Source organism: Spermophilus citellus (assembly GCF_964194105.1).
Source record: "Spermophilus citellus genome assembly, chromosome: 8".
NCBI classification, from domain to species: domain Eukaryota; kingdom Metazoa; phylum Chordata; class Mammalia; order Rodentia; family Sciuridae; genus Spermophilus; species Spermophilus citellus.
In genome coordinates, this window is record NC_138189.1 from 62,259,047 (window position 1) to 62,285,741 (window position 26,695).

The 26,695-nt window shown below is 39.4% G+C and overlaps 1 protein-coding gene across 6 annotated transcripts in view; it reads left to right on the forward strand.

Annotated features, from left to right (window-relative positions):
- Window positions 1-26,695, forward strand: part of FRAS1 (Fraser extracellular matrix complex subunit 1) — a 448,933-nt gene that overhangs the window by 214,757 nt on the left and 207,481 nt on the right. For all 6 annotated transcript variants that reach the window (XR_014023287.1, XM_081304117.1, XM_081304120.1 and 3 more), the window contains exons 14-15: window positions 965-1,099; window positions 17,939-18,082. Coding sequence is in view for 5 of the 6 variants with exons in the window: in XM_081304117.1 (XP_081160243.1) it covers window positions 965-1,099; window positions 17,939-18,082 (279 nt within the window). In the remaining variant the exon portion in view is untranslated. The remainder of the gene's footprint in view (window positions 1-964; window positions 1,100-17,938; window positions 18,083-26,695) is intronic.

A 26,695-nucleotide genomic window follows, 5' to 3' on the forward strand; every position in this document is an offset into this window, starting at 1 on the left:
AACTTTCCAGTTTTGCATATGAGGAACCTAAAGCAAGGAAGTTAATTCTAATTAATTGACTTGCTCCGTATCACACAGGTCATTGTTAAGAGAGCTTATCTCTTTTGAGCTACCTGAGGATTCAGGAAGGGTTCAGGTGAATTTCATAATTTTTGTACATCTGAGAAGGAGCTCTTACTTGGGAGACTTTAGCTTGGTTGACATCGGATCTAGTTACTTTCTCCCTTATATCTGATTTTGGAGGTTAATTATTCATTTAAGAGCACATAGGGTCATAGCCTGGCAGTGACTACATAGCCTCTCTTTTGCTCAATATTCTTATCTGTAAAGTGGAGGTAATCCTGGTACCTTCTTCAGAGTTTTTGTGAAGATTAAGCATGTCTATACCTGCTGAGCACCTAGAATAGTGTCTAGAATATAGACAGGGCTCAGTAAGCGTTAGCCACTTTTATTATTATTCTTGTAATTATTCACTTCTCCCCAAACTTTCTCTTTTGATTTATGATCTTCAACCTTTTGGAAAGTTATTTATTTTATCTGCCATAAGATGTGGAGGAAAAGAGGCAAGGAATAAATTTGCAAAAAGGTTGAGTGACAAAGATATTGGGAGCTATTAGATGAGAAGAAAAGATCATAGACTCCTGAACCAAATTGCCTGTCTTCAAATGCCAACTCTGTGTAGACTTGGACAGGTTACTTAACCTCTCAGAGCTTGTTCTTTATTCATAAAATTGGGATTAAGGTTATCTACCTCATAGGGTTGTTGGGAACATTAAAGGCACTGGTATATATATAAAGTGCTTGAACAATGGCTGACACAACCACATGCTATGGAAATATTATTGGCTCCTGTCTTTTTCTCTGGGACTCCAGAGGCTCAGGATTGAGCTGAGTCAGCCCTGGGGTGATGTTTTTGAACTAATCAATTGTTTCTTTTCCTTTCTGGATTCTTGTCTGGAGCCAGCCTGCCAGCCTCAGTGTTCCACATGCTCCAGTGGGCTGGAGTGCTCCTCCTGCCAGCCTCCCCTGCTGATGCGGCGTGGGCAGTGCGTGTCCACCTGTGGGGAAGGCTTCTACCAAGATCGCCACTCCTGTGAAGGTAAGCACTGTCGGGCTCCAGCCAGGCAGGCCACAGAGGAAGCTCGTGACCCTCACTCAACAGAGACTTGGGGTTACCAGGAGATGAAAGCTGTTTTTCAAATAGAAATGCAATGTTTAGATTGACTTGTCCCCAAGAGGACACGAGCTGGAAGCTGGGTTCCCCATGGCAGTGTTTAGGTGGTAAGAAATTTAAGAGGGAGGGCCTCATGGAAAATAATTAGGTCATGGGGGCCCCACGTCTCGTGAATGAATTAATGGCACCTCTTGGAGATTTGGCTCTTATGGGACTAGATCAGTACCACAAGAGTGAGAAATTATAAAGCTAAGTCACTCATATGTGTGACTTCTTCTGCATGTGGCCTATTCCCTTTCTTCTTCTTTACCATGTTGTGATGCAGGTGGGGGCTCCTTGCCAGGATGCAGGTGCCATGCTCTTTTGATTCTCCAGCCAATAAAATCAAGGGCCAAATAAACCTTTACACATAATAAGTCACTTGGTTTTCCTCATTTCCAGTTCAGAAGTTTTGTCGCTGATATACAGAAATGTCTTTGATTTGTGCGTGTTGATTTTATATCCTGCCACTTTGCTGAATTCATTTATTAGTTCTAGTAGTTTCTTTGTAGACCCTTTTGGGTCTTCTAGGTATAGGATCATATCATCAGCAAATAGTGATAATTTAAGTTCTTCTTTTCCTATCTTAGTGCTTTAATTTCTTTTGTCTGTCTAATTGCTCTGGCCAGTATTTCGAGAACTATATTGAATAGAAGCGGTGATAGAGGGCATCCCTGTCTTGTTCCAGATTTTAGAGGGAATGCCTTCAGTTTTTCTCCATTTAGAATGATGCTAGCCTGAGGCTTAGCATAGATAGCTTTTATAATGTTGAGGTAAGTTCCTGTTATCCCTAGTTTTTCTAATGTTTTGAACATAAAGGCATGCTGTACTTTGTCAAATGCTTTTTCTGCGTCTATCGAGATGATCATATGGAAATGAGGAAAACCACCCCATTCACAGTATCCTCAAAAAAAAAATAAAATACTTGGGAACCAACCTAACAAAAGAGGTGAAAGATTTATACAATGAAAACTACAGAACCCTAAAGAGAGAAGTTGATGAAGATCTTAGAAGATGGAAAAACATACCCTGTTCATGGATAGGCAGAACTGACATCATCAAAATGGCGATATTACCGAAAGTTCTCTATACGTTCAATGCAATGCCAATCAAAATCCCAACGGCATTTCTTATAGAAATAGAAAAAGCAATCATGAAATTCATATGGAAAAATAAAAGACCCACAATAGTAAAAGCAATTCTAAGCAGGAAGTGTGAATCAGGAGGTGTAGCGATACCAGATTTCAAACTGTACTACAGAGCAATAGTAACAAAAACAGCATGGTACTGGTACCAAAACAGGTGGGTGGACCAATGGTATAGAATAGAGGACACAGAAACCAATCCACAAAATTACAACTATCTTATATTCGATAAAGGGGCTAAAAGCATGCAATGGAGGAAGGATAGCATCTTCAACAAATGGTGCTGGAAAAACTGGAAATCCATATGCAACAAAATGAAACTGAATCCCCTTCTCTCACCATGCACAAAAGTTAACTCAAAATGGATCAAGGACCGTGATATCAAATCAGAGACTATGCGTCTGATAGAAGAAAAGGGTGGCTCCGATCTACATATTGTGGGGTCGGGCTCCAGATTCCTTAATAGGACACCCATAGCACAAGAGTTAATAACAAGAATCAACAAATGGGACTTACTTAAACTAAAAAGTATTTTCTCAGCAAGAGAAACAATAAGAGAGGTAAATAGGGAGCCTACATCCTGGGAACAAATTTTTACTCCTCACACTTCAGATAGAGCCCTAATATCCAGAGTATACAAAGAACTCAAAAAATTAAACAATAAGAAAACAAATAACCCAATCAACAAATGGGCCAAAGACCTGAACAGACACTTCTCAGAGGAGGACATACAATCAATCAACAAGTACATGAAAAAATGCTCACCATCTCTAACAGTCAGAGAAATGCAAATCAAAACCACCCTAAGATACCATCTCACTCCAGTAAGATTGGCAGCCATTATGAAGTCAAACAACAACAAGTGCTGGCGAGGATGTGGAGAAAAGGGTACACTTGTACATGTCTGGTGGGACTGCAATTTGGTGCGGCCAATTTGGAAAGCAGTATGGAGATTCCTGGGAAAGCTGGGAATGGAACCACCATTTGACCCAGCTATTGCCCTTCTCGGACTATTCCCTGAAGAACTTAAAAGAGTGTACTACAGGGATACTGCCACATCGATGTTCATAGCAGCACAATTCACAATAGCTAGACTGTGGAACCAACCCAGATGCCCTTCAATAGATGAATGGATAAAAAAAATGTGGCATTTATACACAATGGAGTACTACGCAGCACTAAAAAATGACAAAATCATGGAATTTGCAGGGAAATGGATGGCACTAGAGCAGATTATGCTAAGTGAAGCTAGCCAATCCCTAAAATACAAATGCCAAATGTCTTCTTTGATATAATGAGAGCAACTAAGAACAGAGCAGGGAGGAAGAGCAGGAAGAAAAGATTAACATTAAACAGAGACATGAGGTGGGAGGGAAAGGGAGAGAAAAGGGAAATTGCATGGACATGGAAGGAGACCCTCAATGTTACATAAAATTATATATAAGAGGTTGTGAGGGGAATGGGGAAAAAAACAAGGAGAGAAATGAATTACAGTAGATGGGGTAGAGAGAGAAGATGGGAGGGGAGGGGAGGGGGGATAGTAGAGGATAGGAAAGGTAGCAGAATACAACAGTTACTAATATGGCATTATGTAAAACAGTGGATGTGTAACTGATGTGATTCTGCAATCTTTGTAATGTTTTGAACAACCAATAAATAAATAAATAAATAAATAAGAAAAAAAATAAGTCACTTGGCCTCAGGTATTTTGTTATAGCAATCAATTATTCTAAGACAGGAAGAAACTCTGAATAAGGCTTCTGATGGAATGAAAAGAATGACGAATGGAAGAGATGACACATTTGTTTTTTATAACATTATTAGATTACTCTAGTATCTATATACTTTAGTAGATTTATATGCCTAATTTTATTTTACATTTTTAATTTTGTTTTTAATTAAGATCTAGTTGAAATTCTTTTTTTTTTCAAAATTCTTAATATTATTATAATCTCCAGAGGTAGAAGTGGCCATAATATAATTTAATTTACTTATACCTGAGCAATTTTTCAATAGTGATTATAACCTTGCGTATAAGTAAAAGAAATAAATGTATAAAGAATCTTTTAAATGAAGAATGGGAGAGAAAGGCCATGGTAAAAGCCTAAAGGCAAAGAAGGGAGATAAAAGTTTGTCTTTAGAAGGATAATAAGATCTGCTCCATTTGTGTACAATGAAACAAAATGCATCCTGCTGTCATGTATAACTAATTAGAACAACAACAACAAAAAGATGTGCCCAGACCCTAAGGCCAGGTTTGTGGTAGCGGGTAAATCTGAAAACGTGGATGGTCCAGCTGAGGGTCTCTGCCATCATGCCTGGGAGCTGCAGTATCTGTGCCCCGCAGCTGAGAACAGTGGATCTGTGAGGAGAATTGGAAAGTGGGCCAATCTGAGGGGCAACTGATGAGATTGCCTTTGATGAGATTTTTTCAGGAAAATCATTTGGAGGGAAAGGAGTTCAGGAGAACAAGTGCCCTGAGCTCTGCAGATGTGCAGGCTGCAGGTGCTCCATGTGGGGGTCCTAAGTGGAGGGGGCTGCTGGTTCCCTCCATCCCAGGTCATGGGTCACAGTCAGAGCCCATTGGATTATAGGAACAGTCTTGAAAGGAGACACTCATGCTGTTTATGCCCATAGAAATATGAGGAAGAAAGGACTGTTTTGTGACAGTCTTGTGATGGAATGTGGAAGGAGTTTGGCTGGGGGGCTCTTTGAGATCTCTAAGTGTGACTTCTGAATCTCTGCACCCCCAGCATTCAGGGTTGCACAAAGTACTCTTTTATTGATTGAGGTAGGATAAATGAATGAATGATTCCTTCATTCCCTTGAAGGACCCAGTGGCTCCATAACTAAGTCTAAGCCATAAAGGAGAAGACAAATCTTAGTGTTTATGGTTTATCTTATTCTATTTACCTGCGATTTTAGAACGGGCTCGGAATGAGCACATAGAATCGGCTTTGTGAATGTGTAATGGCAGGACAATTTGAGTAAACTGCTGAAATTTCAATTTGATGAAATTATTGAATGTATTTCTTACTCTTTTCTTCAATCCCATCAAAGAGACCTCCTGCTAACAATCCTGTGACAGATTTGCCTTTAGAGAAGAATTCATTCCCCCTAGATTGTTCACTTCCCATGTATCACCTCCACCTCCTGGGATACACACATGCCACATACACATTTCTTTTTTGTTCCTTTTGCTATTTTCCTTTCTCCCATGCCTAGTGTTTTAATTGGTGATGCTAATGCTGTTTTAGGGCATTTTGAAATGGGTAATGTTTCATTTGATTACTGGTTTATGTAGCTGCCTGCTTCACATTCCATCCACATACCCACACACAAATGCCTCTAGTAGAAAGTTGCTGGGAAAATTTGTTCATGCTCCCTCCAGGGAATTAAACCAATTTGCTTTAGTTCAGGCTGGTTGCATTTTTATGCATAAAATAGGGGAAAAAAAACAGCAAGAGGAGAGTGGGAGAGAGACGAGAAGTAAGAGGAGAGAGAGATAGAGAGAGAATGATCTTAAAAAATTAAAGCTAGATTTGTGATCAATTTTCAGATACATTCTTGGCACCAAGGCTGCCCAAATTATCTTTGCAAATAATCTTTCTCAGCATTGGAAGTTTTTGTAACATTTGTGCTTGTGCATTTTTGTTGACTCTTCACCATTGACCTTGGAAGTGGGTCAGCCAGCCAGTATTCTTTTGATACGTGCTAAACTTTTCAAAAAGAAGCCTGCCATTTTTGATACTAACACATTCTTCTGGATTGTTTTGTTTGGGCAGGGTCATTTATGCTATGACTGGGATAATTCTCTACTTTATTGACACATCAAAACCAAAAGAAAGTGAACACTGTGCTGAGAAAACTAATGAACAGAAATTACCTGATTAATATTCATGCTCACTATGTTGAATATAGGGCAGAGGGAAAAATATGGGACAGAGCCAAGTAGCACACATCCATGGGTCTAAACAAAAGAGTATGAGCAGGTCAACCAGAGGGGGCACAAGAAAGCACTAGGCCTGCCCAAGGATCCCATCCTAAGGGGCTCTTATTTTTCCCTTTTTGCTTGAGTTTGGTGGTATATGTGCATACATGCATACACCTATGCATTTAAACGTGTGCATTTATCAGTATTACTGTTGCATCTTGGATTAGATTAAACCAAATCATGTTGTAATTATAGGCTACATTATGCATCCCATACCAATCCCTGCTTCATCTCCCCTGCCTTCCCCAATTTTGGAGTTTGATGATTTGATCACTTTACATTATAGCTCAACATTACCCAGTTTTTTATAACAATCTAAATCAGGGACAAAGCCATATGTAAGTTGCCTCTTCTCCATGGCAGGTAGGGTCATAGAGTAATCACCTTGTCAGGGCCCAAACTGTGCATTTCAGTCCTGGCACTCATGTTCCTGCTTTAACCTCTGTGCTTCCTATGCCACCAGCTGGATCTTGTTTAGTATCCTTTTTTGCCCACTCTGTTCCAATCTTGTTGACCCTGTGTAACTTAGATCCTAGGATTGGGCTTCTGCTTTTATTCCTGCTCCCTGTCCTGTTCTGACCCATTTCCAGGAATTAAAAGCCCATCTCTTGGCCGAGCATGGTGGCACATGCCTATAAATCCCAGCAGCTCAGGAGGCTGAGATGGGAGGATTGTGAGTTCAAAGCCAGACTTGGCAATTTAGTGAGGCCCTAAGCAACTCAGTGAGAACCTGTTTCTAAATAAAATGTAATAAAAGGGCCGGGGATGTGGCTAAGTGCCCCTGGGTTCAATCCCTGGTGCCAAAAAAAAAAAAAAAAGAAAAGAAAAAGAAAGAAAAGAAAATAAATTAATTAATAAAAAGAAATTTAAATATCAAAGCCCATCTCTTAATCACCTGCAGCTTGATGGTCAGGCTTCGACTGTGTATGGCCATTCCTTGACCCCTCTCCCCCACCATGCCAAATGACTTTGCACCTTTCCTTCAAGGCTCTTTGGTACCACTTGTCCTGGATCTATTCTTTCTCATTTTATCATCTTAGAAACTCTAGTATTAAATCTAAATTTAGATCCAGACTGTACTTTCCAGGTCTTGAGAACATTTGTCCTTGCTCATCTTGCCCCATTTTTTAACATCAACTTGTGTTCTACTTTGGTGGGACCATTGTCCTGTGCACATAAAATAAGACTAAACTTTGAATGGAGAAAGAGTAGAATTTATCTCATTTTTTCATCTGTATTAATATTTAGTTTTTCTGTTTAAAACTCAAATTATTCATAAAGGCCTAAGGATGGAACTATGTGTTCCCATAGTAAATGTTGCCTTAATTCTGCAGATCCAGGGTTGGGAGGGAACAGGGCACAATGGTCAAAAGCTTAGGCTCTGGAGCCAAACCAGCTGGATTCTAATCTTGGCTCCATCTCCTAGATAGTCTTTTTTATTTTTCTTAAATTTTTTTGTAGTTTTTTACATAGTCTTTATCTTCATGAATCAGTTGTCTATGGGTAAAACTGAGAGTCAATAATATCTGCAACGTGGCATTGCCATGAAGACTAAGTGAGTGCATTCACATATATTGTAGGAGATGGTGCGCCATACCTGGCAAGTCCTCCGTTACACATTGAGAGATCTGAATTTCTGCTTCCCATTGAACTTATTCTATGTTCCTTTCTCCAATTCCCCAATTCAGTCTCTGTTGAACACTGCACCTGGTTCTGAGGATATGAAGAGAAGTAAGATTCAGTCTTTGACTTTATAGTGATTGGCAATTGAGGTGAGTTAGCCATTGCTTACAGAGATAGAAAACAACAATGAGCCAACCCAGCAAACATCTTTGAAGTTTTTTTCTATATTTGAGTATTTTATGGCCATAGATATTGAAACCTAAAGAATCAAGACATTTAGACATTTTATGAGATCATAAAATAAAGGATTATTTTGAATCTTCATTCTACTACTTATTTCTATATGATTCTGGGCAATTTGGTTAACTTCAATTCCCTCAACTCTAAAATGGGGATAATATTATCTACTTTACACTGTTATTATGAGGAACAGGGAAGATGTTTGAAAAGCATAAATATGCTTGGTTCATAATATGTAGACAATAAAAGGAAGCTATGGACATTAGTGAAACTATTTGTTTTTTAACCTATGGTGATAAAAACCAAATGTCTTGCATCAGTAAACAAGGAGTTTTGTGCCACTAATGTCTGATTTAAAAGAAAACATACTTTTAAATGTTATTGAGAAGGAACTATAATAAAACAGTTAACTATATTCCTTATAACTTTTTTTAAAAATGTTCAGATTGGATAATGACATTTTGTAATTATTTGGTTTTTAGCTAAATTAGGATATATTGAGAGGGAAAGTGTGAAAGAAAACCTGTGGATTTTGCATATAGGATGCTGACCTAGTTGAGATTTTAAAGCTGTGGTTTGAGCAAAGGAACTTATAAAGTTAATTATTCTTTGGAACTATGGTTGACTGGAGTAGCCAATCATTTCAGGAAATGAAGTGCTGACCTCCTGGAGCCAGGTCCAGAGCACAGAATACTTAATGGGTTTTGGCAATCTGTTTCAGCATGTGACTTATCATGGCCCAACTGTGCCCTGGGTGGGCCTCTTGGCAAAGGCACTTGTGCAACTACTGTTCTGAAATCCTCAGCAAGACGGAAGCCTTCCTTACACAGCTAGTCATTGTCCAGCTGGTATCCTCCATGGCTCGAGCAACGTGCCCCCAAATCAGAGCATCAGTCCCAATTTTATTGCCAGAGCATGTGTTCAGTTTGGGGGCCCAGCACATTCCCACCAGTCTGTCTTTATTAGTTTTGTTCTGTTCTTTACATCCTGTGCACTGTTCAGATCTTCTTTGGCATTCTACAGCAACCACGGTCTTTGCTGCTTAGTTGCTGACTGTTTTGTATAAGGGGATTTATTGCTTTGAGTGATACTACTGCTCATCTCTTCTGTACAGGCAACCAGTATGTATCAAGCCTCTTCTATGTTTCAGGCCCTTTTCTGGGTGCTGGGGATACAGAGTGAATCAGACAAATTCCCTGTGGTTAAGGATCTTGCTTCCTCAGTGGGAAAAGAGTGTCCTTAAATGAGTGAACAAGATCCCTTCAGATAGTTACTGTCATGTGGATTTATTACCACCAGAGCTATAATGACAGTTTTAAAAAGGAATAGAGTAGGAGGAGACCAGTTATTGGGACATGGACATGTTTTATATGTCTGAATTTCACACAGTGCTAAGCCCATACAAGGCATTCTGGAAGACTTTTTAATGGAGAAAAATATGACGTGTCATTGCACGGAGAAGAGGAGACAGGAATATATGGGCATGCCTAGACTTTGCTTACAGGTGACCTGTCTTCCATATAGCTTCTGATAGTTACTCCTTGTCAGCAATTCCTGGCTAGGTGTGGCAGCATCAGGAAAATTGCAGAATCTCAATTTTTGTCCTTCCTTTTATCTTTTCTTCTCTTCTTGTCCCTTGTCTTTAAAATAGTAGGGTGCTGAAAGGGTGACTTTTGAAATAAATTATCATTGGAACCTGGGTAGTGTCCTGGGAATGTTTTAAGCCATGGGGAAGGGAGGACAACAGGATGCCTTTGGGGAATCTGTTTCTTGAGTAAACCAGACCCAGTGAAGTGGGGATTCCAAGTCCCCTCTCTCTTTGGGTATTCATGTACAGGATCAATAGAAGGAAAAAGCAGCTGGTGATGTTTTGCTTGGGACCGTTGCTTTAGCAGGAGACTGACTGTGTTTGGCATTTGTCTGCTTATAGCCCTTTGCTTTGTATGCCAAAGACATACATTGATAGAACAAAAGCATCACATACCACCAGAAAAAGCCTGCCACAAACACAAGGGAGTTTATCTTCCAGACAGATCTCATTCTTTATTATAAATATGAACCCCCAAATATTTCAACTATGGGCTGCAAACTTATGACAAGTCTTCTGGCTTTCTGCCCAGTTTCTGGGTCTCTCAATTATTTTAGCTAGGCCACGTGGCATCCTTTCTTTCTTCTCTTCCCCACTCTCCCCCTCCAACACTATCCCTACTCCGCCTTCCCGTCCCCTTCCATGCTGCTCGAAGAGTGAAGGGCACCTTCCTGTCATCACATCTAAGATCTGGGCAGGAAGTCTGAGAATACTCCCCATCAAAGGCTTTGCTTTGGTTGGTGGTCCCTCCTTTGGCTTTCAGTTTGCATAGACAAACAGAAGTCCTTGGAGAAGCCAATAGCCATTTAATGAACAGGGGCTAAGGGAACTGTGGGGATGAGGGGGGACCCCAGAGAGGTTCTGCAGCTGTGGTTTGCCAGTGGTCACCAGATATTGAATGGAAGACCCAGTGAATCTAAGCCTGGTGGGCATGGCATTTGTAAACCCCTGGGGTACATTTGGGTTGTAGATCTAAAAGTGTAGGCAGAGGGGCAGGAGATATAAGGGATAACTTTGAGAATGTTCCTGGTGAGCTGATTGGCTCCCTTTATCCTCTGACTGATGAACCAATGAAGGCCCACCTACTTGTAAAATCTCTCACCACGTGAACCTACCAAAGACTCCCTCAGCTTTGGTTCAAGTTGAATCTCTATAGAAGACACTAATAGAAATTCAAATCATTCAGTTGTATCCCAAGCCTGGTTAATAAATTAACTAGCTACTTACCTAGCATGTGCCTTAGGGAAGAGGACTATAAACCCCCTTCCCTTTCATAATATTTTCTCCTAAGTACCAAATAAATTCATATTATCCCAAAAAATAATTTGGAAAAGCAATAAAATATAAAGTAAAAAAAATCAGCTAAAATTCCTATCTTAAACTTGCCCAAATCACTTCTGTTAGTATTTTGGTGTCTGTATTTGTAATTTATGAATGTGTCTCTGTACGTGTGTCTATACCCATGCACACATTTATTTTTCCAAAGAAAAATCAAATTATGGCTTCATTGCCTGCTCTCACCATGTTATTACTTACCCTTGAACAACATCTGATTGTAAAGCTGTTGTATAACTTTCTGTTTGTAGTAATGCAATCATTCATTTAGCCAATCCTCTATATTCGATATTTGTACCTAATTAATCACTATTATAAATAACCATGATAAAATTGTGGTAAATATTTTTATTAAATTTTTAGACATTCAGATGCTAGGTCCAAGTGTGTGTGTGTGTGTGTGTGTGTGTGTGTGTGTGTGTGTAAGCTTTCTTTATTTTTTGGTACTGGGGATTGAATTCAGGGGCACTGGACCACTGAGCCTCATCCCCAGCCCTATCTTGTATTTTATTTAGAGACAAGGTCTCACTGAGTTGCTTAGCACCTTTCCTTTGCTGAGGCTGGCTTGCAATACTCCTACCTCAGTCTCCCGAGTTACTAGGATTACAGGCGTGTGCCACCACACCTGGTGCCATTTTAAGCTTTTTGATACATATTCACATATTGCTGTTTTTTTAAAAGTGATATTAATTTGCACTTTTGCCAGAAATGTACAAGAGTGCCTACTTGCCACCACCCTGTCAACACCAGGTATGACAGTGCTTCTTAAATCTGTCAATGTAATTCATGTAAAATGGAACCTGCTTAACTTTTTCGTTCACTTATTTTGGGGATTTCTATGAAACAGGTTGAGTTAATCAGACTTGTCAGTTCGTGGCTCATTTTCATCACTGACCTGTTCCAGGCTATTCTCTTTCTTAACAATCTGTCTGCCCCTCTGCTGATCTATTCTTTTTCTTTTCATTCCTTATTCTGACCCCTTATCTTCCCAGATCCCAGCTTACATAAGTGTTCTGGTGCCTTTCAGCCTATATTTTTGTATGTGCCTGCTTTTGTTGTTGTGTATACCTATAAATGCTCATGGATATTACCGGGTGGACACTTCATTCTTTCCTTTTAGTCCTCACTAAGCACTGGGTCTGAGGTACATACATGTTGCTTCATATGTTTTGAATCCGTTGTTTAGTTGTTGCTCATCACTCAGTGTGTGCATCTCTATTTGTGAGGCTGAATATTTTTTCACGTGTTTGTATTTTTTTTTCTTTTAAATCCTGTCAAGTACTTAAGGGTTTTCAGAACACATGGAGACAAGATGTCATCATTTTAGGGTGTAAAGCCTTCTGTTGACAGAGGGAGACAGGTGGAAAGCAGAAGCACAGCCTTGTAGGGGATGGAACATTGTAGTAAACGGATCAAAAATGGTGTTCACTCAGATGTCCTCTGAACTTCTTTGAAATATATGTGGGATCTGAGCTTCTCAGGCAACCAGTCTTGGCCTCCTGTGAGTCTCTGGATTGCAGAGGAGCAGGATGAGGGGATGGGAGAGGGGCCAGTAGTCTTCCATGCATTTGAGCCTCACCAAACTATTTTCAGTCACTTTTCAATGGGCCTTTTGTGTTTGGTAGAGATTTCAGGGAAAGAGCTTCAAGTATGAGGCTTCTGGTAAAAGGCCAGATCCCCTTTACATAGCTGCTGGAGTAATCCTCAGGGGCTCCAGGTCTTTCCTTTGTACGTGAACCCACCTTCCACACAGTCTCTTCCACCTTCTATTTCATGCTGCACTTTAACTTCTCCCTCTAAAAGCACATTGCTTTTGACACCAGTTGAGGCAAGTTCATCAGGTCTCCCTTAAAGCACTCACCGGATGGCATACAACATTCTCTCCTTTTTCAAACACCTTTTCAGCTCATCATGTCCTCATGAATTAGGTACAATAAATATCATTCCCACCTCACAAGTCAGAAAACCAGGGAACAATGAAGTTGAGTTTTAGAAAAATTTTTCATCTGATAAGTTTCTTATTGAAAATTTGCCCACTGTTACCAGATAATACTTTGAGCATTGGCTCAAAGTGCTTCCTAGTCATTCATGAGATGAGAGTGAAAACCTTGCTCCAGGATGGACCAGAACCAGAAGCAAGGAGCTTTGACCTCACTGATGAAATCTGCTGATGGCTAATGCAGATTCCCTGACATCTTGCTGAACAGGTCTTAGAGGATATACCTAAGGACCCTTCTCTTTCCTGAGGGAAGGTTTGATCCAAAGGCTGAGCCTGTGGCTATCCGATCTTTTGTCTGGCCTGGAAAGGCTTCTGAAAAAAATAGATTGCTTTTAAAAGGAATTCCTTTTCACACTTCCCGGAAAAGGGGCTACATTTTATTCTTAGGGAAGCACAGGTTTAAAAAGTCTTAAATACTCAAGTACAAAAGGGTTTTTTTATTTTCAGAGTAAGGTTTCTATATAGAGCTGATGAAAGGAAAAATAATCCATTGCTTTTCATTTTTGAAATGAATTGCTTGACAAGCCAACACATGTCTTGTTTTGCTCCAGCAAAGTCAGGGGCCTTCCCAAATAAATTATCTACTGCATGTGAGATACGATGACTTTCCCTTATTCACCCTTTAAAAAATTTATTGCTGCAATTTTCACAATATACAATTCAAGACTTGAATGATCTGAAATGTATCGCTAAGAGAAATTATGACGAAAAGTTAGGGAGTGAACTTTTACATTTCACAAGAACCCCAAATGGAATAAAAGCCACATGTAAAATTAGCTTGCAAGAAGAGATAATCTGCAGTAGCATATGTTCAGTATTAGAAATTAGCAATCAATTGCAAAACACAGTGGGAGTATGTCATCCTGTGAAACGATAGCTCAGCATGCTCTGTGTTGAAATAAAATCCCTCTGCCATTGTACTTGGCATGGAACATGCATTTTACCCAATATGGAAGAAAGAGAAAGGCCAGCAAGGACCAGTATTGCATTTGATACTCTATATAGATACAGCATGAATATTTATCTTCCTAAACAGACCTGGACTTCAGCATTTTTTTGCATTTTTAAAGTGAATTTTATAGTCTGGAGTTGATCTTATCATATCTTAGGACTACAACATTGTGGTTTGTTGTTTCCAGGTAGAAGGATACTGAAAGGATGGATTTCCTGTAACCAATTAAAAAATCCACTGTGCATTCATTTGGCATATATTTAATGAGTCCTGACTGTGTACTAGGTATCAATCTGGACACTGTGAGGGCTTAAGATGACTAAAACATAGTCCCCATTTGGGAAGTTACTATATTCCACTGCATGGGATTGATTTGCAAAGAAATAGTACAAAATGGAAAATACCTTAAGAGAGGCATGGATAAAATGCTGCAGGAACATAGAGAAAGGAGTAACTAACTTTGTTTAGAAACTTTCAACAAAGCTTCGCAGAGGCAGTAAAAACTTAGGAGGCCTCTGGAGTGTAAGAGGATTACAAAAGCTAAGGAAGGAGGCAGAGAGAATGATTTAGGTGGGTGAATCCTGGTAGTGGATCCAGAACCCAAGAACAGGCATGTGCATGTTTATGAGCCCTTGTCCCCTGGAATCAGCGTGGGGAGGGTAGCAGAAGAAAGGCTAGAAAGTATAGTAATGATCAGTTTGTGAGGGGCCTGAATGCCTTCCCCAACTCTGTATTTACAGAGGCAGTCCTGCTCATCTTTTGGTTCCTGATTTGATACTTAACACCAAGGGTAATATTAAAATATTTAACAGGAAGCATAGCAGATTCAAATTAGTCAGAAGGTCACACTTCTCAGACTCTCTTCTGCATAGGACCTTTTGCTTGCTGGACGTGGTATGGATAGGCCAGGGATCCCAGGAAGAAGTCAGAGTATCAGGGAAAGGTGCTTAAGGGTGACAGACATTTACCAACCAGTTTGGAGGTATTTCACTATTTTAGCAGCCAGTGTAGGTGAGTGCACAGCCATCAAGCCAGTCACCAAAGATCCAGGGAACTGTGCTTTCATTTCTTGTCTCTTCTGCAATCCCTGGACAAAGATGACTTCATCCTCTAAAGATATCTTGAGCTAACCATGTCCTCTCCCTACTGCCTGAATGAACTCTCTAAAAAAGCAGAACTGATTAAAGCTTTTCTAGGAGATGAGGTTCAAGGCCCTTACTTGGACCTCTTGACCTTGGTGATCTGGCCTCTGCTGTCTTCAAAGCCTCACTGTCCAAAGGATCATCATTCCTTTGGACAATTACTCCCCACTGCCATGGGCACAATGCCCCAGTGTGCCCAGGTGATGGAGTGTGGCAGGAGTGTGGCAGGTGTTCCTGCAGTGGGCCTCAGGCAAATGGCTTACCTGTAGCTGGTGGGAAGCCCCCTGCAGGCTAGCACAGAGCCTGGTATATGGTAGCTGCTTCTGTCACAGGTTGATAGATCTGCCTGACAGACCTTCTTAGAAATGAGATCAGGCTTTATGTTTGGTTGGTTAGGTAACTTTGTTTTTTTTTTTAAATACTCTTTATTTATTTATTCATTAGTTAGTTAGTTATTGGCGGACACAACATCTTTGTTTGTATGTGGTGCTGAGGATCGAACCCGGGCCGCACGCATGCGAGGCGAGCGCGCTACCGCTTGAGCCACATCCCCAGCCCGGTTAGGTAACTTTGAGTGAAGCCAAGGCATGAACAGTGACAGATACCTCAGATGATGATGGCAGTGAGTAATCAAGGGTAGCTGAATAAATGAGTGGCATATTTTATGTATGCTAAAGGTGCAGTTTGTTACCGAGATCCTTGCATCCACATTTTTAATTGTAATGCAATCCCAGCTGCTTATCCCAAATATGAACAGAATTCTGGTGCAACCTTTATAAGATATAAAGGAGTTGAATATAAATGAAGTCACTCAAGAGATGTTTAAAGCACCAAGCACTGAGCTCGACACAGAGTTAACAAACTAGAAATGGGCTCTGCCTTCTTCAACTTGCAGTCTCTTGATGGAACAAAATAATAAGTAAGGAAACTTTCTTCCATCTCTCTATCCCACTAAATTAGTCCAGGCTATCCTCATGACTCACCTAGACCTCAGGTAGTTCTTCCTGCTTACCTGCACATCCTTACCCTCTCTCCATGACAGCCAGAGGGATCTTTGAAAATCTAAGTGAGTAGTGTGGCTCTTGAATGAACCCATTAGTGACTTCAAGTTAGGATTAAATGCCTAATTCCTTGTGGTTTTCAAGGTTAAGTTTGATCAGCCCTCTGCATGTGGCTCCAACCCTTAATGGTACCACTGTGCCCCACAGTGCCCCAGCAGCTCCAGCCACCAGGGCAGACTTCATTTCCCTGAACACCTGAACTCCTTCCATTCTCAAGAATGTTGCTGTGCTGTTCTCTGATTCTCCCCATAGCTGCTCACTTCCCATCCTTCAGATCTATGAAGTGGGCCCCACCACCCACACCATGGTTACTCTTTATGGCAGAGTGTTCCTAGCATTTAACAAAATTAGTAATTATCTTTAAATTTGTTGAGGAGAAAAATTGTCTGAAATTAAGACTTTCTTGTGCAATTTAGAACTGAGAGAAGAGGATTAGATCTTGAAGTTTACAATGTAGGTACCCTATCATCTGCCTGGAAAAGGGATTCCTAATTAAATTGCTAAGGTATGATTACCAAGTCACTTACCAGCAGCAAACACATTCATTCCTTCTACCAATTTTGATCAGAATCAATGCCTCTGCAAAATAGGTTGTGCTCCATTGTGAAGCAAGAATTTAAGAAATTAGGATGTATTAACCAAAGTATAGGTGGATTTAGCTATACAGCCAGCTTGCCAATTCTGAAAATATTCAATTAGTTAGTTTATGCTTTGCTTTGTAGAAGTAATAAGGTAAAGAGCAAGTATGAATGGTAATAATAATAATAATAAAGCCCAAATGTTGGAAGAGAAGAAAATTGTAGAATGTTAACCCATTGAATCCCAATTTTTCTGTTCTGTGAATATTTCTACAAAAGCAAGACAGGTACATTAAGATAGGTCAGAAATCATAATCTATAGTGTAGATATATACACCCATATAATTATTTCAATTAGTGTATTGTAATATAATTATGTTCTTACCATATAATTACATATTTTTATCCATGTTTCATACCTGGTATGTGGGACAAAATGGGTGAAGGGAACAACTGTAGTCTTGGAGCAACCTATGGTTGGAAACCAAAGGCATAAGAAAAAAGCAGACCTCATGAATCCTTCAGATTCATGTACAGGGTAGACATTATGGCAGGAAAAGTGCGGATGAAAGTTGTGAGGAAGGACAGAAGCTAGTGGGGGTCAAGGGGTTGGGGAGGGAGAGAGAGAGGACCCAGATACCAAGTAGTTCTCCATCCTTGAAAGGTCTAATGGTGGAGGTGTTGGAGGGTTATACTATTGACACTCTGCTGTGTGATTTTCAAAGTCGAGGGATGCAGGGCCATCTGATGTCATTAAACAGTCCCATTTGTGCCTAGAAAATGATGTTTTCCTGCCCTGTGACTCCCAGTACTCCAAACCCCCACTCTCCTGTTCCACATCTCTTAGCGATCATTTCCTGAAGTCATCCTCCTGGTCATAGGTTGCTTTTTTATCAACCTTCCCCCGCCCCACGTGCTGCGTGGGGAGGTTCATTTCTCCTGAGGTGTACCTAGGTGCATTACAGTCCAGGAACCAAGGAGCCAATCAACAGCCTCCTTGTAAATCCAAACCTCTAAAAGAAAAGTGACCTGCAGTCATTGTTCACTGATTTTGCTCTTTACCTGCAGGCTGTCATGAGTCCTGTGCACGCTGCTGGGGCCCCACAGAGAAGCACTGCGTGACCTGCAAAGAACCCCTGCAAGTGCTGCGAGATGGCAGCTGTGAGAACAGCTGTGGTGATGGTTTCTACAACAGGAAGGGGACCTGTGTTGGTAAGTGCCAGGCGGAGATGCCAAAGCATCTTTTCCTTTTCCAGCATCCCTTGTATTCAAGTCATAGCACGGATAACCAATGTTTCTTTGGCTCATTGAGTATGTGAATGGTTGCTGACACTGACTTTGCTTTGGTAGTTTGAAACTGCTAAGTGGGATCTCCTTTCACTGCCCTGACACCTTTTTAGGATGAGGTTTTCATTTCAGCCTCATTCAGCAGACGAAGACATCGAGGCCCAGGCTGCCTGCTCATAAGCCACAGCTGTAGGAGAGGAGCAGGGTTCCCACTCATGCCTTGCTTTCCCCCAAACCTAAATTCTGTCAATGCAAGACCACCCTCTGTATAGCCAAGGGCAGACTCACCTGTGGTGTTGGTGCCACTGACTTGAAGCTATAGCATCATTGTCATTCCACCTTTAACACCTGTAGCATAACAAGAGTTAACCCAGCATAGTGCTTCCTCATGCTGTGTATAGGAACCCCTGAAAGGGAGGAAGTATGGGGGAAGGCATGGCTTTAGAAAGTTACTTCATATTTCTGCATTATCAATTTCTCACTTATAGAGTGGGGATAATAGTAGCACCTTGGTAGACAAAAAGACCCCAAAGATCTCCATGTTCTAATCACCAGATTAGTGCTACCTTGGATGGTAAAAAGGACTTTGCAGGTATAATTAAGTTTAAGGATCTTGCGATGGGAATATTACTTTGGATTATGGGGGTGAGAAGTATATAATTACAATGGTTCTATAAGAGGAAGGCAGCACAGATGAGAGGGAAAAAAAAAGTCAGAATAGAACCAGAGGTCAAGCTTGAGAGATGCAAGGAAGGAGCCATGAACCTGCAGTCTGGCTTTAGAATCCACAAAGGGCAAGGGAATTGATTCTGCTCTGGAGCTTCCATAAGGTATTACATCCCTGTTGACTCTGGATTTTAGGACTTTCTAACCCTAGAACTCTAAGATAATATATTTGTGTTGTTTTAAGTCAAAAAGTTTATGGTAATTTGTTACAGCAGCAATTGGAAACTGATACACACTCAGCTCAGAAGGCTGTTGAGAGGATTGAGTTAATGTATGCAAAGCACTTAGAATGTTTCTGGGCAGAGTGTTCTGTCAGTATTTGGTGTTTAATCTTCACAACTTCATGCAATAAACATCATCATTCTCATTTTCCTGGTGAGGTCATGGAAGGTAAGAAACTTGCTTCAGGTCATCGGACTTATAATGGGCAGAATGGAATTGAAACTTAGATTTTCTGGCTCTAGGTCATAAATGTCCTTGAACTGCTACTGCTAATTGTAATGTGGCATTGCCTTATGTACCTCTGCTCATTTTCCCCCTTTTCCTTTTCATTCTTTTTTCTTCTTCCTTTCCTCCTCTTTCTTCCTTGTCTGCAAGACCATGATGTCTTGCTTTTCATAACTAAGTCCACTAAATCAATTAAAATGTGCAGCCCATAAAACTTGCTTGACTTATTGTCCTCATTTGTTCACTGAGCTGGGCAACAGCAAAAATGAGATGATCTTTGGGACTTGACAGATCCACTTGTCTTAGGGAAGAGAGAGAGCCCTTGCAGCTGCTTGCTTAATGCTGTGGAGAGATCTATTAGCTTTGCTGGTGTGAAAAATCTCACTTGGTATGGATGAGTCACAGGTGCTTTCTTGTGGATTTGAGAAAGAAGAGGAAAGAAAGGCCAGGCTGCCATTAGCTTGAGCAAGCTAATCTTTTTCTGCCACCATCACTTTCCTGCTCAATTAAGCCAGATGTATTCTCTAAAGGTTGACAGATGTCAAATTTGCAGCTAATCTAAGGGCCTAAAGGCATTTACCCTTTAAGTCCCCAAGGAGGCTGGTTACTGTCACTAACAGAGGAGCAGGTGACACTGACCTGCCATTATCAGGACTGAGAAAGCAACTCTTGCTGGTGAAGTGTTGTATTCTAGAGAAGAAATAGTTAGTGTGAGCCTTGGGGCAGTGAGGGATGGGAATCTGCTTGGGTTAAGAGGTTGAGTGAAGAAAGCCAGGGCTCCTTGTAGCCTGGAAGAATTTAAAAAGACTAATGAACAGTGGCTTAGAGAAAGAGAGTACACATCTGAAATGCTATCTGTATATATTTTGGAAAGTGTCAGAAAACTTGTAGACAGGAGGACAGAACTAATATTAATAAGGCAACTCATCATTCTCAACAAGTAATTACTGGACACATACCATGAGCTTAGCACCTTTCAAGAGTTTGTGATGCCATTGGTATTGACCCGTCTACCTGTTAATAAAGAAAACTGGAGCTTACTTACACTCCGCAGAAATTGTTAGACTTCTCTAAGTTGATATCAAATGACCTCAGAAATTTTCCCCATAAATGTTTTCTGAAACAACACTAAGGGTGGATATGATCAAAGTATGTTATTTGCATGTATGAATAAGCCACAAAGAAACCCATTATTCTATAAAACTAAAATACACTAATAAAAAAATAGAAAACAAAACAATGGTGAACCAAGTTGCTGATTGCTATCAGAATGTTAATTAAGACATTGCATGCTGATAATGGTGACTTATTTCCAATTCAGATTAGCGATATTCAAGATAAAGACTGGCTGGGTATGGTTTAATCATTTATAGCCAACCAGCCCATATCAGCTGAAATCCCAAAGTTGAGTGCTAAGAAAAATCCAGCATAGCCTGTTAGAAACGGCAATGTGCCCTGGCCGGAAGAACTTGCAGTACCCACGTTCCTCTATGATACCTGTCTTGGATTTTAGAAATATTAGACATAAAGGGTGGAATAATACAAAGGATAAACCTCCTCATTCTTTCAAGTACTTTTGCTTTTTTTTTTTTTTTTTTTTGTACCAGGGATTGAACTCAGGGGCACTTGACCACTGAGCCACATCCCCAGCTCTATTTTGTATTTTATTTAGAGACAGGGTCTCACTGAGTTGCTTAGTGCCTCGCTTTTGCTGAGGCTGGCTTTGAAGTCTCCATCCTCCTGCTTCAGCCTCCCGAGCCACTGGGATGACAAGCGTGTGCCACCACACCCGACCTTATTTGTACTTTTAAGAAGGTCTTTTCTTACTCTAGCTAACATGGTAAATCAAATTCAGAAGTTTTGTTAGCTATTCTCTCTCTCTTTCCATCCCCTCTTTCTCTCTCCATCCTTCCTGTCTCCTCTCCTTTTTTTTCTTTTCTTTTATCCTCATTTCCCTTCCTTACTCAGGCAATCACTTTAATTTTTAAAACTATTTTATGTTTATATTAGCTGGTTATTTTTGTTCTGAGAGCCGACATATTTAATTTCCTTAAATATTATCATGTTGTAGAGTTTATGCTGGTCTCTGCTTCTCTCGCATTATATTTTTAAGATTCACCCATATTGTTATATTATCTGGCCCTCCACTTTTCACGGCTGCTTAGAACTCCTGTGTGTATACCCACACTATCCAGTCTGCCAGTGATAGACTGCCTCCATTCCCTCTATCTGCATGCCATCACTAGAGAGTGACAGAAAACAACCTTGAAACCATCACTTTATGAGTTTGTCTGGGAGGTTCCCTGGGATTTATACCCTGGAGCAGAATTGTTGGTTTCTTGACTCTCCATATTCTTTGTTTGATGAAGTTGCTTTCCATAATAGCTGTTCCATTTACACCCCCAATATGAAGATTCTCTCATCTCCCTATCTTTGCCACCATTTGAAGTCATTGAGCTGATTTTCTTCTGCTTACTAGGTAGAAAGGGCCATTTAATTAAATTAGCGTATTTTTTATTATTAATACAAGTATATCTAACTCCTGTTGGATTTTGCATTTTCTCTCTTATCAATGGGTTTTCAGTTTGCTTTTCCTATTGCTATATTGACTTTGCTATCTTTTATGAATTTCCTTATATATTATATATATTAACTCTTTTCACCTTTAAATATTCAAAATTTCCCATCCTCTTCTCTTTTAACTTTGAATGTGATGTCCATTGTTAAACAGAAATTTTATCATTGTTTTTGCTTGAAAGTTTGCTTTTGAGTTTTGGTTTAATGAGGTCTATTCATTTTTCTCCTATCAGTTTGACAATTTTGTCTTAATGTAGGTTGTCAGTCCACAGGGAGTTCGTTCATGTATCTGGGTTTAGGAAGGGATTTGTTTCGATTTTTCTTTATTTTGTTTTCCAGTTTTCTGAACATTATCTATTCATTCAATCTTACCATCTCTGTTTATCTTTATTTTGTATATTAAGCTTCCACATGCACATGGGTTGGGCTGAGCTATTCTGTAATCTAGATTTCTGTTCTTATATCACTATCACACTCTTATGAGTTTTTATTGCTTTGTACTGTTTCAGTATCTGATTAGGAAAATTTCTCCTTTCTTCTTCAAATTTGACTTAGCTGTTCATGGACATTAAAGTACATTTATTGAATTCCTGAGAAAATTCGTCTTGCATTTCTATTGATATTATATTGAAGTTCTAGATTACTTTGTAAATTTAAACATGATAGTTAAGAAGATGTCTTAACTATCATGTTTAAATTTACAAATTACCCTGAAAGTATTGATTCAGATTATTATACTATTTAGTATGTTATATTTTCATTATTGGTTAATAACTAATGTACAGTTCTTTACTTCTAGGAAATTCCATAAAGCTAACAGGTTATTCAGTTTTGTTGAGATAACTATTTTAGAATTAGGAACTTTACAAGCTTTTATGGGGGCTAAGCAGGGAGAGTGCTTTTCAGATTCATTTTTGTTTCTTTGTTCCAGTCATGAGTTGAGGGGTGATTTCCTTTTTCCCAATATTAAAGCCTTTGCTTTATCCCATTTGCTGAAATTATCTTATTCATTTGCTTCTACAGAGATGCTGAATTCTCCAACATGCAGGATGGGCCAATTGGCCCCATCTCCTAGCATCTTTTTACTTAGTTCTTGAGATTATTTTTTAGGACGTTAGCAGAGTATAGGTGGACTAAGGAAACAGAATGAATCTTTGCAGTTCTCTCTTGCTGAAACATTAATTCTCTGTATGAAGAAGACTACTTAGTTTGTTTTGAAAGAAGTGAGTCAGTGTGGGGGAGAAGGTGGAGTCCTGGACTGGCCTGCAGCCCTGCTTGCCTGCGCCTCCTTCTCTGCTCTGACCAAGGATGGTCTCTCCACCTGCACTTTTTCTTTTGAGAATTTTTTGAGACAAGGTTTTGCTAAGTTGCTGAGGCTGGCTTCAAATTTGTGATCCTCCTGCCTCTGCCTCCCAACTCGCTGGGAATACAAACTTGTGCCACCACGCCTGGATCCCACCTGCACTTTGGAATATGCAGTCCTGTTTTTACCTAGGTAGCCATTTTGCTAATCATTCAGATTTCTAAAGATCACCTTTCCAGTGTCTATACATGTCTTGAATTTTTAAAATGTTACAGTGACTCAACAACCCCTGGCCTTTTAAATTATTTTTCTCCCTGTCCCCTTTCATTCATAGTATTTAAAGGAGCACTTTACAGTGAATGACAGCTTTCACTTTTGTTCTGTCCAGGGACTCTTCTGGAATGAGTGGCACACATGATCCAAAGCTCGGTTTCTAAGTGCGGTAGAACCTTTTTAGATGTGATTGATCCTTTCTGCATTGTTAGGGACTTTCCTCTTGAGACTTCTCCCCTTGACATCTCAGCCATTAGTAGTTCCTTTTTTGTCTTCTATTATTGGATCATTTCTTCTTGGTCATTTTTACAGAAGAAAATCTTCTTATCTTCTCTTGCATGCGTTTCCTGAATTAGTCAACAAATTTCTGCTCTCAACAACTATTTATATGTGATGAACTTTAGATTTCTCTCTTGAGTCTAGAACTAAAATCAGACTCCTTACTGGACCCCACCTATCCCAAAGTGTGCTCCTCATAATCCTCCATGCCTACATTCACAAATGGCACCTCTTGTCCCCCAAGACAGACTCCTGGAAGCCATATGAGACATCTCTCTTTCATAGCTTTCAAATATATCCTTCACAGCCTTGCCTCAACCCCTAATCATCTTGTTCCATGCACCTTGCCAAGATCTTTCAACTGTGTCCCCAATATTCTTCCTCATCCCTCCTAGCTATTCTCTATATTGAAAGCCAAAGTGGCCTTTCTTTTTTCTCTCCATATTTTTTATTGGTGCATTATAGTTGCACATAATGGTGGGTTTCTTTATTTCATGTTTGCACACACACAATATACAACATAATTTGGCCAATATCACTCCCCAGGATTTCCCCTTTCCTTCTACTCCTTCCTTTCCCTTGTCCCTACTCTACTGATATCCCTTCCATTTTCATGAAGCCCACTCCACAAATTTTCTCTTTTTCCTCTTTAGCTTCCACATAGGAGAGAAAACATGTGACCCTTTAGCCTCTGAGTTTGTCTTATTTTGCTCAACATAATGTTCTCAATTCCGTCCATTTTCATGAAAACTCGTGTTTATATACCTCATTTTCTTTATCCACACATCCATTGATGAACACCTAGACTGGTTCCATAGTTTGGCTATTGTGAATTGTGCTGCTATAAACGTGTGTATGCATGTATTGCCCAAGTATGCTGACTCTAGTTATTTAGGATAAATACTGAAAAGTGCTTATCCTAAATAAGCTGTGTTGTTTAGGGGTTCTGTTCCTAATTTTTGGAGGAATGTCCATACTGATAGCCATAGTAGTTGTACTAATTTCCAGTCCCACCCAACAGTAAAAAGTGATCCTTTTTCTCTACATCCTCTTCATCATTTATTATTGTTTGAATTCTTGATGACTGCCATTCTAATGGGAGAAAGAAGACATCTCAGTGCCACTTTGGTTTACATTTCCTAATTGCTAACAGCGTTGGAAATGTTTTCCTTTATTTGTTAGCCATTTGTATTTCTTCCTTTTAGAAGTGTCTGTTTAGTTCATTTACCCATTTATGAATTGGGTTGTTTATTTTTGGGGTGTAAAGTTTTTTGAGTTTTTTATATATATTCTAGATATTAATCCTCTGTCAAAGTGGTAGCTAACAAAGATTCTTCTCCCATTCTGTAGGTTCCCTCTTCACATTCTTAATTGCTTTTTTGCTGTTCAGAAGCTTTTTAATTTGATGGCATCCCACCAATTAACTCTTGGCATTATTTCCTGAGCTTAGGGGTTCTGTTGAGAAAGTCATTACCTGCACCTGTATGTTGGAGTGACTCTATGTTTTCTTCTAGGAGTTGCATAGTTTCTGGTCTAATTTCTAGTTCTTTGAATCACTTTGAGTTCACTTTTGTGCAGGATGTGACATAAGGATCTAATCTCATTCTTCTACCTATGGATAATTTCCCAGCACCATTTGTTTAAAAGGCTATCTCTTCTCCAGTGTTTGTTTTTGGCACCTCCTTCAAAGATTAGAAGACTGGATCTGTGTGGGTGTGTCTTTTGAGTATTCTGTTCTATACCCTTGGTCTATGTTTCTTTTTTTTATGCCAGCACCATTCATTTTTTGTTACTATAGCACTGTAGCATCATTTGAAGTCAGGTTACTGATACCTCCAGCTTTTTTTTTTTTGGCTTAGAATTACTTTGATTATTCTGGATCTTTGATTCTTCTAAATGAATTTTAGGACTTTTTTAATGTTCTGGGAAGAACATAAATGTCAGTTGTATTTTGATAAGGATTGCACAAAACTATATATTGCTTTTGGTAGTATATCCATTTTTAATAATATTAATTCTGTCTATCCATGAACATGGGAGGCCTTTCTATCTTCTTGTGTCTTCTTCCATGTTCTGTTGTTTTGATTGTAGGGGACTTTCACCTCCTTGGTTAGATTTATTCCTAGGATTTAAAAAAAAAAAATTATGTTTTTTTTTCTTTTTTGAGGCAATGTAAATGGGATTGATTTCCTGATTCTTTCTCAGCAGATTCATTACTGGCGTATAGGAACACTATTGATTTTTATATGTTCATTTTGCAACCTGCTACTTTGTTTAATTTGTTTATTAGCTCTACAGTCTTCTGTGAAGCTCTTTGGATCTTCTAAGTATAGGATCATATTATATGCAAACAGTGATAATTTTACTTCTTTGTTTCCTATTTTTATTCCTTTTATTTCCTTGTCTAATTTCTCTGGCTAGGATTTTTAGTACTATATTAAATAGAAGTGGTGAGAATTGACATCCTTGTCTTTTTCCAGTTTTTAAAGGAAATGCTTTCAGTTCTTTATCATTCACTGATGTCTGTCTTGGGATTTTTTTTTTGTAGATAACCTTTATGATTTTAGGGTAAGTTCCGTATAGCCTTGGTTTCTTCAGTGTGTTTATCATGAAAGGTTGATGAATTTTGCCAAAGGCTTTTTTTCTGCATCTATTGAGGTGACTTAATGATTTTTGTCCTTAATACTATTTATGTAATAAATTACACTTATTGATTTGCATATATCAAATGATCCCTGCATTCCTGAGATAAAACCAACTTGATCATGATGTACAATGTTCTTATTATATTTTTGAAAATGATTTGCTAAAAATTTATTTAGGATGTTTGTATCTAAGTTTATTAGGGATGTTGATATATAGTGTTTTTTTTCCTTTTGATGTATCTTTACATCAAAAGGTTTATGTGGTTTTGAATGTGATACTGACTTCAT